This window comes from Ochotona princeps, chromosome 26 (genome assembly GCF_030435755.1).
Source record: "Ochotona princeps isolate mOchPri1 chromosome 26, mOchPri1.hap1, whole genome shotgun sequence".
Taxonomy (NCBI): Eukaryota; Metazoa; Chordata; class Mammalia; order Lagomorpha; family Ochotonidae; genus Ochotona; species Ochotona princeps.
In genome coordinates, this window is record NC_080857.1 from 6,874,329 (window position 1) to 6,890,728 (window position 16,400).

Below are 16,400 nucleotides of genomic sequence, written 5' to 3' on the forward strand. Positions count from 1 at the left end.
CCCTGCTACTGTGCACTTACTACCCTATAGAGATGCTGAGAGCTACAAGGAGCTAGCCTGGAGGATGACAAGCAGGGGACAGGACAACCTCTCTGTGGGGCAGCTGCAAGCTTGGGAACCCTCAGGCACTAAACGGGATGGTCTCCAAGGGCTCCATAAGTGATTATCTTCTAAAGTGCCACCCCAGGATGCTGATAGCAAGAGTCCCCAGGGCCAGACTCGTACATCCCATGGAAGCTGCAGCTCCCCATGCGCCAGGCCCAAGTCTAACAGATGCGGCCAGAGTCCTGCCCACCGCGTTGGGACCTGCACCTGCCAGGATCTGCCCTTTTGGACCCAAGAGCTCATGGCAGAAAGCAAGGGAGGGGCGAGCCCCCTCCCCGATACAGCCGCAGCCACAGACTTCAGATGGCCATTCAGAAAATGCCCCGCTTCCTCTGCCCTAGGCGGGGCAGCTCTGCGGTCAGCCTTTCCGCGCCATTACACAGCCGTGCCCCAGGTGGTTAAGGCTTGTGTTACAGCTGTGTCTGGTGATTTGATAGCACTCACTTGCGGATGGCACACACTATGTTGATGGCACCTGTTTTATTGAAAGCACTTTGCACTAACAGTGCCAGCTGTCGACAGCACACGTGTGCTCAGCTTTCTTTCTCTTTCTGACCTCTCCATCCTCATCTCCCCTTTTTACTTTTCTACCTGGAATTATTTATTTTTAAAGATGTATTGTTATTTATTTGAAAGGCAGAGTTACAAAGACATTTCATCCCCTGGTTCACTCCCCAAATGGCTGTGACCCCCCAGGACTGGGCAAGACCAAAGTGCGGAGCCAGGAGTTTCATCCAGGTCTCCTAGGTGGCTGTAGGGCCCCAAGTACTTGGAAGCACTTTTCACTGCTTTCCCAGGCACATTAGCAGGCAGCTGGATCAGAAGCGGAGCAGCTGGGACTCGAACCACACTCACATGGGATACTAGTCTTACAGCTTAACCAGTATACCACAACTCGGACCTCTAAAAAATTCTTAAAGAACAAATTCTTCTTAATGTTTTAAAAATTTGAATTGGGGCCCGGCGGCATGGCCTAGCGGCTAAAGTCCTTGCCTTGAACACGCCGGGATCCCATATGGGTGCCGGTTCTAATCCCAGCAGCTCCACTTCCCATCCAGCTCCCTGCTTGTGGCCTGGGAAAGCAGTCGAGGACGGCCCAATGCTTTGGGACCCTGCACCCATGTGGGAGACCCGGAAGAGGTTCCTGGTTCCCGGCTTCGGATCGGCATAGCACCGGCCGTTGTGGCTCACTTGGGGAGTGAATCATCAGACGGAAGATCTTCCTCTCTGTCTCTCCTCCTCTCTGTATATCTGACTTTGTAATAAAAAATAAAAAAATCTTTAAAAAAGTTTGAATTAGCAAAGATATGAAGACAGACTCTTCTTACCCCTGAAGTCAGAAGCCCAGGGTCATGATTTGCTGCCTTCTAGGTGCACCTTGACAGAAAGCTAGAATTGCAAGTGATGCTGCACTTGAGCCCAGATCCGATCCTGGGTGTGGGTGTCTCAAGCAGTACTGAAACAGCCAAGCCAATCACCCACCCCTCGTTCGAGTCCGTCTCTCAGGAGACCCAGTCCTAGACGCTGACTCACACAGTGCTGACCAGACGGTCCTCCCCCAGTGCTGCTGGGTCCTGCAGACACGGGGAGCCCCTCCAACTTTGCCCTTCTGCCTGTTCCGACAAATCCTCCTTCCCTCCCCGGCTCTGGGCTTGCCTGTTCTTTAGCATTCAGTCAGAGGGCAGTTCTTTAGACACCTGTCCAGCTGAGAATGCATCTTGTCAGTGCTAAGCTACTGCAATGGCTCTAGTCAAGGTTGAAGCCCAGTGGTGAGAATGGACCAAGTTCAGAATCCACCGGGGTGGGAAAATGAGCATGGCCCTGAAACAGCCATGCTGGAGGACCCAATGAGGGGTAAGACCACCATGCTACAGGGACCCAGTGAGGGGTGTGATGGCCACGCTGGGGGACCCAGTGAGGGAAGTCATGCACTCCAGTGTCAGCCCCAGCATGCCGACCACCTCATCCATGACCCTGGTTAACCACTTTTCCATAACTTCCCAGAGCAGCTGCAGGATTTGAACCAGTGCCTAAATAAGATACTGGCATTGCAGTGGGTAGCTTAACCCATTAAGTTACAATGCCAGTTCTAAGATAGAGAATTTCGGAGAGAGGCCAGGGCTCGCTTTGTCCTTGGCTATGGTCATTGATGTGGCTGCCTGATAGGGACCTGAAGCCATGTTGAGGGAGGGAGCCATGGAGACAAGTGCGGAGACGCATTCTGGGCAGAGGGAGGCCCAGGCAGGAGTGGGAAAGCCAAGGCGCCTAGCAGACCCTGAGTGGGGCAGGGGGTAGAGGGAGACGGCTGGTACTGCGCCACGACCCATAGGACCTGGAGTCTGGGACCTCGGGGAGGAATTCGATCCTGGGGGAGAACGGATACCATGGAAGGAGACAGGCCACAGAAAGTACGAAGTGTTGGGGTGCTGTCGGGTGTTGTAAGGGCGTGCCCAGCAGCTTCAGCTTCCTTCTGCATCCCTGGGGGCCTGGACCAAAAATCAGTGGGAGCAAGAGAATCATGCCACCACCAGTCCCTGGTGACCAGAAAAGTCTTTTTGGGCAGCTCCTGGAGTAACTGGCTATTGCCCAGCTGGGATTCAGTGGCGCTTATGCTTGCAACCCCTGCAGGACCCCCAGGGAAGGTGGCAGCTGCTTAGCCAACCTCAGGACCGTGGCCTGGGGCAGTAGTGTCAACACGCCCTCACCCCGCTTGTTCACAGAATCACATTTTCCAAACACGCAGCTCCTCCCAGCCCCTCATTGGGCATCCGGGTGGAGAAGCTGGTTGCCTGGCAATGCGCTTTATCTGCCGGGTCTGCACTGAGTCCAGGAGGAGGCGATTTCATTAGATCCGCTCCCATCTGGCTCTGCAAACATCCCCGGGGGCTTTCAATTAAGGTTTGGCTTTTCTTCTTAGACAGATGTTTGCTTTCATCTAATGAAGCGGTTTCCAGGTCTCCAATCCGTGGGTGACAAGAGCTCTGGGGGCCCCAGTCCAGGAGTGATGGGAGAGGTTGGGGAGGGTGCTGGGGGCACCAAGCCCTGGACCCAAGGCTGCCTCTCTCAGGGCTCCAGCAGGTGGGCGAGAAGGTCTGGCATGAACCCCACCCAAGGCAAGGGGGCCCCTCCCTGGCTCTCCTCTCTTCCTCATTCCCTATGAGGTCCACAGTGGAGATGTGTCCTAGTGAGAAACTTCTGTAATCTGGGGAGAAGTTCACGCGGGAGCAGGGCCTTGATAGGTAGGGGGCAGTTGTGTGATGTGCAGGCTCCAAAGTCACGTGCAGGCAGCCAGGGGTGCCACCTTCCCTGGAGGTCCTGCAGGGGTTGCAAGCAGCTGCAAGCTCCAAGGATGAGGGTGGGGGACAGGGTGCCAGGACAGTTGGTGTGACTCTTGGACAAAACACTGTGGTGGGGACAGTAGGAGAGAAGCCATGCCCCAGGGACAGTGTCACAGCCATTGGGAGCCATAGGGAACCATAGGCCAGGGAGCTCTGTCTTCAAGAGGGCGCGCTTCTGGCCAGGGCCCTCGGCTCTGTGCTTGCCCAGAAGTTTGACTTTCAAGGCTGAAAGAAGGTTCAGGGTACTCACCCCCGAGCCCTCTGCTGGCAGAGATGCCAAGAAGAGCCGCACTTGGGGGCCAGGGAGCCCAGGGTTAATAATCTTGGGGGTGTGTTTTTTCTTCAGGGGCCCAAGCCTCTCCCATGTTAAGGTAGGAGGGGTTCCCCACAACTGTGCCCGATGCCCCGCAAAGGAGATGTTGGGGGGCCCTCAGGGCTGAGGGTGGCCGACCCTGCTCCCCATCGAGGCTGAGTGGTGAGCTGACGGCCCAGTGCTTAGGCCTGCTTCTTTCTAGTCAGCTCAGCTCAGCTGGGGGCTGGGGCACAGGCAGGGAGCTCTTTGGGGAGCTCTGTTGTGGACAGTGTACAGGGGCCTGTCAAGCCACCTTGGGGTCCCGTTGCTGTTGGCCCAATGAACTTGCAGAGCCAGTCAGTGGAACAGCCATTTCCCCTGAGGGACAGGCTGTCCTCTCGGCCCTTCCCCGGTATCTCCACTCAGAGGCTGAGCTGTCTGCTCACCCTGTGAGAGGCGGCCAGAGACTCTGGGACCATGTGGGCCTTGGCCACTGTACCTCGTATCCCTGGAATCTAGGCGCCCACCTCGTGCGCTCCCTCGCCCACTTGCCTTCAGGACTTCTTTCCCTTCTTTTATTTATTTTATAAAATTATTTATTTATTTGAAAGGCAGGATTACAGAAGGAGAGAGGGTTTAACATTCCCGATAGCCATGATGCCTGGGGCTGGGCCTGGACAAAGCTAGGAGCCAGGAGCTTCATCTGGTCCCCTACTTCAGATGGCAGCAGCCCAAGCTCTGAGGCCATTTTCTATTATTTTGCCAAGCACATTAATGGGAAGCTAGATCTGAAGTGGAGCAAGCTGAGACTCAAATCAGTGCCCATGTGGGATGCTGGTGTGCCGGTCTGGGCTTGACATGCTGTGCTATAACCCCAGCCCCAGCCGTAGGTTCTCTTTCTTTTGCACTGGAGTTTCATGACCAGCTCCATTCCTAGGGCCAAAGCTCAGATCTGCCCTCACCCCCGCCCCAGCAGGAAAGGCCACGCAGGAGGCATTGCTGGTCATCTTCTCACCAGTGAGGGGGATTGCACATGCCAGGGGAGGGGCACTGAGCACACAGGGGGATGCGGCAGCTCAATCTGGGGGACAGAAGAAGGGACCTGGCATGGAGCCCTAGCGGCTAACGTTCTCACCTTAAATGCACTGGGATCCCATATGGACACTGGTCCTAATCCTGGCAGCCCCACTTCCCATCCAGCTATCTGCTTGTGACCTGGGAAAGCAGTCAAGGACGGCCCAAAGCCTTGGGACCCTGCACCCGCATGGGAGACCTGGAAGAGTTCCTGGCTCTTGGCTTCGGATCGGTGCAGAACTGGCCGTTGTGGTCATTTGGAAGATGAATCATCAGATGGAAGATCTTCCTCTCTGTCTTTCCTCCTCTGTCTATATATCTGACTTTGCAATAAAAATAAATAACTCTTAAAAAAAAAAAAGAAAGGAGCAGGAGGCTCTGCCACCGTTTCCCTTCCAGAATCACTGAGGAGTTAGTCCTACAGGGCAATCGGCTGGCTGTCTCCTGCAATGCCACTTCCCTTCCTCCACGAAGACCTCTGGCTCAGCCCCACTAGCCTGAGGATGGTCCTAGGCTCCCCTAAGTAACCCCTTGATGTGACCTGGCCAGGCCCTCTCTACAACCTTAGGACCCCCCAGTGCTTCCCAGCCCAGGTTTCTTTTAGTCCCATCACCTCACAGACCCCACTATCTGCACAGGCCACTTAGCCCTTGCCATTGTCACCACCACTGGACTCACCACATGCTGCTTTGTCCCCTGCCTTGGTGAGTGGTGTGCAGTTCTTTCATTCAGGACAGTGGATTTCAAGCCTTTTGAAGAGTGGGACACTGCTTCAAACCATCCCTCATCCAACCCTCAAAGGAACACAATTAGCTCCACCCTGCCACACCAGGTGAAAATAGCTTAACTTGGGTAGGTCATTGGTGGAATTTTTCACAAGGTTGCAGAGTGGTTAGGGAGGAGTTTGGAGGCTGTGGATCCTTTCTAGACCCCTTATCTGTGCGTTATTATCCTGCAAACAGTTCTCACACGGCTCTTTTTGTAAAGACAGGGAGTGCAATTTGCAGTCAAGTGTGTGACTCCAGAGGCACAGGTGTAAGCCGATCAAGTGTCCATGTGGGCCGCTCTCCATGGTCCTGAACCATCATTCTCTACCTGAATCTTGTTGGTGATCTTAAAAATATGGAAAGGTTTGATATTTATAGGTAAAGTGTACATTTGTTGATTTGATATAATCCAGGTTTTTTTTAAATATTCATTTTTTGAAAATACAGATTTGTAGAGAGAAGGAGAAACAGAGAAAAATCTTCCATTCATTGGTTCACTCTCCAGTGGCTGCAATGGCCAGAGATGAGCCAACATGAAGCCAGGAGCCAGGAGCCTCTGGATTTCCTACATGATTGCAGGGACCTAAAGACTTGAACTATCCCTGTTCCTTTCCCCAAGCCATTGTCAGGGACTGGATGGGAAGTGAAGCAAGAGGGACATGGTGCCCATAGGGGATGCTAGCATTGCAAGCTGCAGCTTTATAAGCTATACTACAACTGTGGTCCCATGATTGTTGTCTAATAGGGTTCAGAGGTTATAAAGATCTTATTTATTCCATAGTTGATTAACTCTTAAAAGTTTTAGCTCACGAAAAAGTAATCACATTCCTGGCTGATTTTTCAGAAATTTGCTGATCACTCAGCGTTTCCCACCCCTGAGGGGCTGGGGGACAGAAGAGCCTGCACCTCTTCCAGGTGTCCCCTATAGTGGCATTTCTATGATTGACTGACAAAGTATAACCCACTTGTTTGCGCCAACTCTGCCTCTTACTCTGGATAGATCAGCTCACCCACCTGAGCCTCAATATTTTCCTTTGAAAGTGGTGACAGTGAAGGTGGAGGAATTGTGGACTCAGCTGCCCTTTTATGTGCTAACATGGTCACTTCTGGTGACTCCTGGTCCCAGTGCGGTAAGCTAGTCACTAAAGTCCTCACCTTGCCCGGGTTGGGATCCCATATGGGTGGCAATTTGTGTCCTGGCTGCTCCATTTCCCATCCAGCTCCCTGCTTGTGGCCTGGAAAGCAGCACAGGATGGCCCAAAGCCGTGGGATGTTGAACCCACATGGGAGACCCAGAAGAAGCTCTTGGCCCCTATCTTCGGATAGGAGCCCAGCTCCAGCCATTGTGGCCACTTGGGGAATCAACCAGCAGATGGAAGATCTTTCTCTTTGTTTCTCCTTCTCTCTGTAAATCTGACTTTCCAATTAAAAAAAAAGTGGCTCTTGACTCAAGGACCCAGTCTCCCACACCTCCATAAGCTTTTCCTCCCAGCTCTTTCAAATCAACAAGGAAACAGGATGTTGCCTATAGCAATCCCAAAAGAAAGTTTCTCCTGAGTGGCTTTACTTCCAGTTGCTGATGAACATGCAGACCAGGGGGGCATCTGCCTGGGATCCCCACCCCTGTCCTACGGGACAACTGTCCTTCGCTCTTACACGGAGATGACTTCCGGAACAACTCAGTTTCCTCTGGTGAAAGTTCCCAGGCAAGAACCCAGAAGTAAATGGTGAGTTGTCTTCTACACAGTCCAGCTCCTCCAGAGATGGGAGAGAGGCAACAAAAGTACATTTGCCTAAGGAGTGGCTCAGAAGTCACAACCCCTCTCGGCTGCCAGCCTGAGGCCCAGTGCTTCGGGACCAATGAGAGGTTAGACGAAGCTCTTGCCTAAACCGGGACCTCCCATGCACATGTCAGTCTGGGGTCCAGGTGAAGATCTTATTCCCTAGGCATTGAATGCCAATAAATAATAAATGGTAGTGTGGGTGTGGGGGTCACTGAGAGGCCAGAGAACCTTTACAACAGGGGAGAGCTGTGTCTCAAGTGTCCCGGTCCCAGAATCACAGGACTGGAAAAGTCCTCAGGAGGCTGCACGTGTCCCTCATGGCCCCGGGTCACCTTGAGAGCAGAAAAACAAGATGCACATAGAGACCTCTAGGGACCCGCAAGCTCAGCCTCACCTAACTGGGAAAAACAGCCTGGCCCTTGGAGAGGGTGCTGGGGACCCAAGCGATCCCCTGAGCAGAGCTCACTGCACATGCTTGAGCAGAAGGCAGAAGCCTTTGGGCCTCCCTCGTCTTACCTGTCAGTTGAGACTAATATCCTCTGCCCTATAAATAAATGTTTGTTTAGTTGAGAGGGAAGGGAGAGAGACAGAGTGAGCAAGCAAGAGCTCCTATCTACTGGTTCAGTTCCCAAAATGCTCCCCACCATCCAGGGCTGGGCCAGGCTGAAGCGGGGAGTGCAAAACTCAACCTAGAACTTGCACATGAGTAGCGGGAATCCAACAGCTGTTACTTCTCAGGGGGTGCGGGAGCAGGAAGCTGGAACTGGAGCCAGACACTCCAATATGGGATGTGTGTCCCAAGAAGCATCTTAATTGTGGAATTAAACACCTTATTTGTAATATTCCCAAAGGGAAACAACCAAATAGCTATCAACAGATAAATGAATGAACAAGTTGTGGTATATCTGCATAAAGGAACGTTACTTAGTGATAGAAGTGCAACACTGTGGATGAATCCCAAAGGGGAAGCCAGATGAGAAGAGGATGTATTCTATGGGGACACCATGTAAGATCTTAGGATGCAAATGAAGTAGGGTTGGGGATGAGAAGGAGGAATCAGAGGGTGCAGAGGAAGCGCTGGGGTGTGATGGATGTGTTCACATTTTCCCCGGTGGAGCTGGCTTCACAGGGTGTAGAACTGTCAAAAGTTACTGGGCTGGACAATTTCATTCTGCACAAATGCATGTCAATGAGGCTGATCTCAAAAGAAGCCCCCACAGGTACCCAAGCTGGAGATAGAGATGCCTCCCTCGCCTGCTGCCTTGGTGTTTAAGAAAAAGAATGATGCATCCCATCTGACCCATGAAGAACCCACGAAGAACTAAGTGCTGGGCCCAGGTCACACAGCAAGCCCAGGGTGTGATCCATGCTACCTGCTTGCATCTGGGACTCGCCGTGTCACCAGGAGCTGCCCAGGGCTTGTCAACATTTCCTGAGCGGAGGACAGGGAGTCCCTGGCACCTGGAGATATAATCTCTTGGCAACGTAACATCCCTGCCTGAGGGAAGCATCTCCCAGCCTGCCACTGCAGCAGGAGAATGGCTTCGTTTGCAGATGGAGGCCCAGGGTACAGCACCTCCCCCAGGGAAGTCATAAAGAGAAGATAAGGGAGAAATGCAATCACCGGGATGCGTGCTTACTGTGGCAGAGACAAGAGCCAGGAAGCTGGCTCCTGTCCTGTGCCAGCATCCCAGAGAGGCTTGTAGGGTCACCCAATCCAGCACAGCAACCCAGTCTCAGAGTATAAATCTGCCAACAGGCCCCAAGGTCAACCAGAGTGAGGGGACGGCGTTCTTTGGTTGAGGGACTGCTGGAGACAAGTTGGTGAGGAATGTCCTGTCTATTCAGCAAAAGTTCAAGGTTTATGCAGGGTTACAGAAAGGAGGGTAGGAGGATGTTTTCAGCTAGTCACTTCACACAATAATGATGCTGTGATTGGCTAAAAGGCACGACTAATCCTGTTTTTATCGGCTCAAATGGGTCCTGGTGTAGACCTTACACTTGATCTTAGCCAAAAGGCAGAGAAGTGATCCCTGTTACAGACCTTAAAGAATGCAGGAGAATCAGGAAATAAAGGAAGCAGTCCATTAATCAAGAAGTTCATTTTCTCCTTAAATTTTTAAAGATTTATTTATTTTCATTGCTAAGTCAGATATAGAGAGAGGAGGAGAGACAGAGAGGAAGATCTTCTGTCCGATGGTTCACTCCCCAAGCGGCCGCAATGGCTGAAGCTGAGCCAATCTAAAACCAGGAGCCAGGAACTTCTTCCTGTGCATACGAGTCAGCAGTTTCCCTAGCCTCGGTCTCTACTTCCTCTTCACCAATGGTGGACACCGTGACAGGGCTGAACCTGCCTGTGTCTTGTTTGTTTGGTCATCGTCACCTTCCTAGGAGGCTCTTGCTTCTGGGTGTCTATCTTTGTTTTCCCAAAGGCCTGGCCAGACTTCCCTGCTGCTCCACAACAGTGAATGTCACAGGAGCATTCTTTGGCTGGGACTGGGAGAAGAGTGGCAGGCAGTCCACACGCTGGCCTCCCTGGAGGGCATCACCCCAGAGGACCAGGCTTCTTCCTGCACAATGCCTTCAGCTCTCCGAACATGAACACTCTCCTCATCTTCAGTGCTGCAGAACTCATGAACATGTTTGGCAGCATCAATGACACGGGTCGGGTCCCGGAGCCTCGTGAGCAGTTTCTCTAACTGCCAGCCCAGCCCAGCACCATCTGGGGGCACAAGGAGTAGTAGACATGGAGGGGCTTGGCACTGTCATCCTATTCCTCCTGCTTGTGGGTGTAAGAGCACAGCATTGATCCAAAATTACCTGGTTGGGCTCCAGGTCTCAGGGGTTCAGTCTACCAACAGGCCCCGAGGTCATTGTGTGTGAAGCAATGTAGTTTTTTTTTTTTTTTTTTTTTTTTTTTTTTTTTTTTTGCGGGTGAAGCAGCTTGATTAGCACCAGGGCTGTGGGGGTGCCCCAGGAGTTGGCATTAGGGCCCTTCTTCCTGCCAAAGGTGGGCCCCACATTGAGGATGCGCCGGTTGTACTGCTTGCACCGCTTGGCCCGGCCTGTCTTCTGCTTCTTCTTGTCCTGTTTGGCCACCTAGGCGGAGAAGCGGGCAGGGGGCGGGGGAAGGTCAGACCTCTTGGCCCTGCCCGGCCTTCCCCGGGGCTCCCCACAGTCAGGGAACAGACTCACCTGCGAGTCTGACCTCGCACTTTGCCCGTGCAGGCCAGGGAGCCGTGGACTTTACCCCCTAGCATGCGTCCGGCCACCTCTAGCGTGCTCAGGGCCTGCACCCCGCACTGGGTCAGGACAGCATCATCCTCCAATGGGGTGCCCTCGGGCAGCACGACCTGGTCCTCTAGGGCGATGCCCTCCAGGGAGGCCACATGAGCCTTGATCTGGGCGACCATCTCCTGGCCGGTCACCTCGAGGGTGTGCAGCTCCTGCACGTGGATGAACAGCTGCCTGTCGGCCAACGGCAAACAAAGGCCGCCAGTGTGTGCGAGCCGAGCCACTGCCACCAAGATAGAGCCGGGAAAGAGGAAGCGTGAAGGCGTTCTTGGGTTGAAGAACCTCTAGTTGGTGAGGAATGAATGACCCTGCCAGGTGCTGACCACATGGCCATACTATTGCTGCCCTAAATAAGATACTTCATACACAATACTCTGACACTTCATGGGACATGTGGCTGCTGGTGGCTTTGGGATGGGAACTTGACACCCCTGGCTCCTGCTGTGTGGCACTACCTTGCCGCTTACAGGAGGGGATTATCTGAGAGGCTGGGAGCCGCGGGCAGTCCTGACAGATGCATTTCGGAGGCCTTGTCTGTCTCATTCCTGTCTTCCTGCCGGCTTCTCAGCAGGTTTCCTGCATCACGTTTGCCCGCATCAGTTGGTACCAGAGTGCTACTGTTTTCCTAGTTGTTTGTACACAGAGGAGGCATTGCTTCCAAACAGGCAAGGGTTCAGCAGCTGTGCCAGCCGTACTCGCTCCCACCACAAGTCAGCATGGGCCTGATGGTGTAGGCTACCGCGTGCCTTCTGTCTCTCAGTTTTGGTGGTCTGTCCTCACGCTGGCTGGTGGCTTCCCAGCCCCAAGGCATGTCTCAGAGTCGTTCCCAGAAAGGGGCCAGAGTTTGCCACCCTAAAGCAGTGCCAAAAGTGAGGAAAGGGGACAGTGGGCAGGGAGCACGCATCCAGCCTCCCTGGGTTCGGATCGCCAAGCTTCATGCCCGCAACAGGGAGGGCAGAGCAGATGGTGGCTGCAACAGGACCGGAACCGGCTTCGCTCACCCACTGGGGCCGCGGGGCTTCCCAGGCTGGGGTCAGATGCTGCTCACACCATCTGGGTCATCTCTGGTATTCCCCATCCCATTCCCACGGTGCACACAGGCCTCAGGGGGCTTCACTTTTTGGGAACACTGGATTGGAGAATTACTCCTGCCTTGGCCCCCCCCTCCTGTCTCGGAGATGTGGCCCTCCTCCCTGGGATTTCTTGTTCTCCTTTCTCCCTCCATTCTTTGTTTCTTTGAGACACAGAGACAATGTCAGAGTAGAAAGACACAGGTCTTCCACCCCTTGGCTCACTCCCCAGATGCCTGGAGCAGCCAGGACTGGGGTCAGGCTGAAGCCAGCAGCTGGGAACGCAAGGTCAGTTTCCAGTGTGATGGCAAGGACCCAGGCTCTTGAGTGTTCTTCCACCACCTTCCAGGGTGAGCGTTAGTAAGGACGGTGGAATTGGTGAAACTGAGAGCGGGCGAAGCTGGGGCTGACCCCAGGCTCTCCAAGGAGGATGCCGGTGCTCCTGGCAACGTCTTCACCACTGCAAACCCTCACCTTACCCGCCCTTTGCCTGCTCCGCTTTCCCACTCAGGTTCTGAGCTCCCATTCACCCCTGCACCTGCCCTACAGTGGCTCCTACCTGGCCAGGAACCAACAGAAAAGTTCATGGGTACACTGAAAACCACAGGTGCATACTACAGATGCCGGGGGCCAGGGAGCCATCCCTGAACCCTGAGCCTAGCTTCACGGGGCATGAGGCTTAGCTGGGCCTGAGCAGTGCTGAGCTGTCAACATCATCCCGAATGGTGCATGTGAAAGACTATATTCTACACTTGCATTTCTGATGGATGGGGAGGTGGGAGGCTGGGCTGGGGAGAAGGAAGCTAGGACTACCCTGTCAGGAAAGAAGATGAGGCAGGGTGTCTGGGGAGTGGGAGGTACTGGTTCCTCACAAGCAGGAGCCCAGGAGGACCTGCATCCCAGAGGTATAAGCAGAGACTGCTGTTTGTTTTTGGCTTCCATCAAGGGCCCCCACTCACAGGTTGCCAGGCAACCATTGTTCATTTAATCATCACCAACTTTGGAAATAAAAATCAATTTCCTTCCTGATGTGAGCCAGAGAGCTCTGTGTACCGCCTCCCCCACCCTCCACCCTCCATCCTCGAGTTTCTGCATTCCAGTTTCACTTCCTCGGAGCAAGGACTCGTGCACAGCTCCACGCGGATGGCTACGTCGGGGTGGGGGAGGGTGTTGAGCCGAAGTGTCTGCCGGGCTGGGATGCAGCCAAGGCCCTTCCCTGCAGCAGAACAGCCTGCGGCAAAGACACACAGCGCAGTAGACTGAGGTGACGGCACAGAGCCGAGAACCGGCAGGCTGGGGCCAGAGCAGCTAGTGCCGTGTGCCATCATTCTTGTTGACACCAGCAGAGGTGGCTGTGTGCGTGCATGTGCCCAACCATCGAACGTTCCTAAAGGACATGATGGTTCTCCCCGGCCCTGCCCTGCACCCCAGAACATTCATCAGCTTTTTCTTACCTTCACCAAAGGAGCTCCCCAAGGAAGAAGGTTGTGGCGATTCCCAGTCCAAGATCAGATGGGTCTCTTGGTCTGGAGTCCACAGGGAGGACTCCACTTCTGGGCGCCAGGGCTGAGGTCCCCAGGCCGTTCAGGCTGTTAGGACAAGACGCCATAGGCTGCAGGGCTCGAAGCACACTTCAGCTCTCAGAGTTCTGGGGCGTGAGAACTCCGAGGCCGGGGTTCCAGCTGACTTCCTTGCTGGTCACATGTGGCCCTGGAGTTGAAATCCATAGTGCCTTTTGCTGTTGTCTTGTGGTAGAGGGGGAAGGTGTTCTCTCTAGGATTCTCTTATCTATGAATCAATTGGTTCATGTATTTGAGAGGCTGACAGGGAGTGTTCCTATCTCCTTGTCTGTCCCCCAGATGTGTGCCATACACTGGCTTGGGAAACCAGCAACTCAATCCAGGGCTGCCAAGAAGGTGGCCTCCCAGGACATGTAACAGCAAGCAACTGAGTCAGGAGCACAGCTGGACCAGACCCCAGCGTGGCCACGGGGGCTGCAACACGAAGCTAATCATCTTTGGGGCACTAGTGTAAGGACCCTAATCCATCAGAACAGCTCTGTCTTCACACCCTCCTCACCCCAAAGGCCCGACCTCTGACACCCCCACACAAGTGACTTGCAGGGACCACAAGCATTTAGACTACCATAGCAGGAGTTCCAGTTCCAGCAGCTTCCAGCTCCCTGCTGTGTGCCTGGTAAAGCGGCAGAGGAGGGCTCAAGTGCTTGGGACCCTCCACCCACATGGGAGACCTGGAAGAAGCTCTTGGTTCCTTGTTTCAGATTGGCTCAGTTTTGGCCATTGCAGCCATTCAGGAAGTGAACTAGCAGATGGAAGATCTCTCTGTAACCCTTTCAAGTAAAAATAAAATAAATCTTAAGAAAGAGAGGGAGAAAGAGCGACAGAAACAGAGGTCTTCCAGCCTCTGGGTCACTCTCCAGACGGGGCTGGGCCAGCCCAAAGCTGAGAGCTGGGCACTCCGTTTGGGTCTCCCATTTATGAGGCCAGGCCTAAGCATTTGAGTCATTGATCCATTTGGGACATACATCTGCAGTGCATGAACAGGGAGCTGGATTGGAAATGCAGGGAAGCTGCACACTCTGGCCTGGGATGTGGGTGTCACACGCTGTGGCTTAGCCTGCCATGCCACCACCCCAGCCCCATTGATACCCACATCATTTTTAACAACCAGGTCCTTACACGTGACTCTTGTGATAAAATTTTTCCACCTATGCTACGGGCTCCTGCGTCTTTTCCCGTTTATCTCCTGATCTCTCCTAACAATTTGCTTCCCCTCCAGGGCTAGGACACCAAGGTCAGGAGGCCCACATCACCTTGTGCCAGCATCCATGTCTCTGCCCGCCCTGCCCCTATGAGCGCTCTGCCCTCATCTTGATTTCCTGTCTTCTGCCTCATGCCAGAGATCTTGCTGAAAAGCTGATCTGGCCCCATTTTCCCCTCTGACTGTCCCTGCTGGTGCCTCTGGGCCCTTGGCAGGGGAGAGGGAGGCAGAGGCAGGCAGATGCCTCAGTTTCCCCCAGAGCTCCACCCTCTGGCTCACCATGTCCAACCCCACCAGGGCCACTGCTCCGTGCTGTCCCTCTTCCCCTTGACCTCCTCCTGCAGCCCCGTGCTGCCCGCAGGACCACATCTTAGAATCTCAGCACACTGATGTAGTACTTCAAAATTTTTTCATTTGAAAGGTAGATTAATAGAGAGGGGAGACAGGGTGAGTTCTTCTATCTGCTGGCTAGTCCCCAAGTGGCCACAATGGCCAGAGCAAGATGATACAAAACCAGGAGTCAGTAGCTTCTTCCAAGTCTCCCTATGGGTGCAGGGGGCCAAGGACTTGAGCCATCTTCTGCTATTTTCCCAGGCCATAAGCAGGGACCTGGACTGGAAGCGGAGCAGCCAGGACATGGACCGGCACCCATGTGGGATGCCAAGGAATAGGCAGCAGCTTTACCCACTATGACACAGCACCACCCTCCCCCACCCCCACCAACATGTTAACCCTATTCTCACATAGCTGGAATCAGACGTAGAACCTGGGCTTCAACCCACACACCCTGATGCAGGCTTCTCCCAGGCACGGGGTGGGGAGGACTTCCAACAAGGTGTCTAATGGAGCATTGCATCTTTCTGCCCTGCTCGGGACTTGGTGTGCAGCTTTAGTCTAAAAACATGTGTCTTCCTCTAGGAGGGGAAATTTGCAGCCAACCTGTCTTCCCACACTGCCTTTCTCAGACCCGCTTTCGCTCCTTCTCATTTGGTCCCCCAGGGCCCAGAGTCTTCCTCACATACTCCACCATGTCTCGTCTCTGGCTGCTGCGGCTCCCACCCAGAGATGAGGCTCGTCCTCCCCCTCTGGAACCAGTCTGACTGGAAGCAGGTGCGTCTCCCCAGCCCCGTCCGCCCAGCCAGTGCAAGTTGGTCTTGACTGCCCCAGTCCTGCCCCACGCTGCTGCAGGCTCCAGGGAAGATTCTGGAAGCATCTTGCATGGGGCTGCCAGGGATAAGCAGAGGGTGCAGAAGGCCACTTATGAGTGCAGCTGGAAGCCACCTGGGTCCTGTTTCTTCCCACGCTGGTGGAAACATCCATAACTCATTTGCTGTGACCCAGAGAGATTGCAGGCTATGGCCACAGGAACTGCTTCTGCCGGCTGGCTCAGGAGTCAGGGCCAGCCCCGGGGCTTGTTTTCAGACACCACTGCTATTCCCCACACTGTGCACACACGCTACACGTTTGCACATGTTGAGTGTACACGCACGTGCACGCACACATACACACACACACAAACAGGGTCTTACCTGAATGCAGGTCCTGCAGCCTGCCTTGGATATTCCCTGCTGGGCCACATTCTTTGTTTTTTGTTTTTTGTTTTTTTTTTTTTTTGTTAAGATTTATTATTATTGGAAAGCCAGATATACAGAGAGAAGGAGAGACAGAGAAGAAGATCTTCCATCCGATGTTTCACTCCCCAAGTGAGCCGCAACGGCCGGTGCGCGCCGATCCAAAGCCAGGAACCAGGAACCTCTTCCGGGTCTCCCACACAGGTGCAAGGTCCCAAAGTTTTGGGCCGTCCTCGACTGCTTTCCCAGGCCACAAGCAGGGAGCTGGATGGGAAGTGGAGCTGCCTGGATTAGAACCGGCGCCCATATGGGATCCCGGGGTGT

At 53.9% G+C, this 16,400-nt stretch overlaps 1 protein-coding gene and 1 pseudogene across 1 annotated transcript; both read right to left on the reverse strand.

Moving 5' to 3' along the window:
* Nucleotides 1–8,501: 8,501 nt before the first annotated feature.
* Nucleotides 8,502–10,166, reverse strand: LOC101528050 (STING ER exit protein-like; annotated as a pseudogene).
* Nucleotides 10,167–10,346: 180 nt separating this feature from the next.
* Nucleotides 10,347–10,835, reverse strand: LOC131477922 (ubiquitin-like protein FUBI). The gene is made up of 2 exons (XM_058655649.1): nt 10,569–10,835; nt 10,347–10,459 (listed from the first exon to the last, which is right to left on the reverse strand). The coding sequence occupies exons 1-2, from the start codon at nt 10,771–10,773 to the stop codon at nt 10,347–10,349; spliced, it is 318 nt and encodes a 105-aa protein (XP_058511632.1). The 5' UTR covers nt 10,774–10,835.
* Between the last annotated feature and the right edge of the window lie 5,565 nt (nt 10,836–16,400).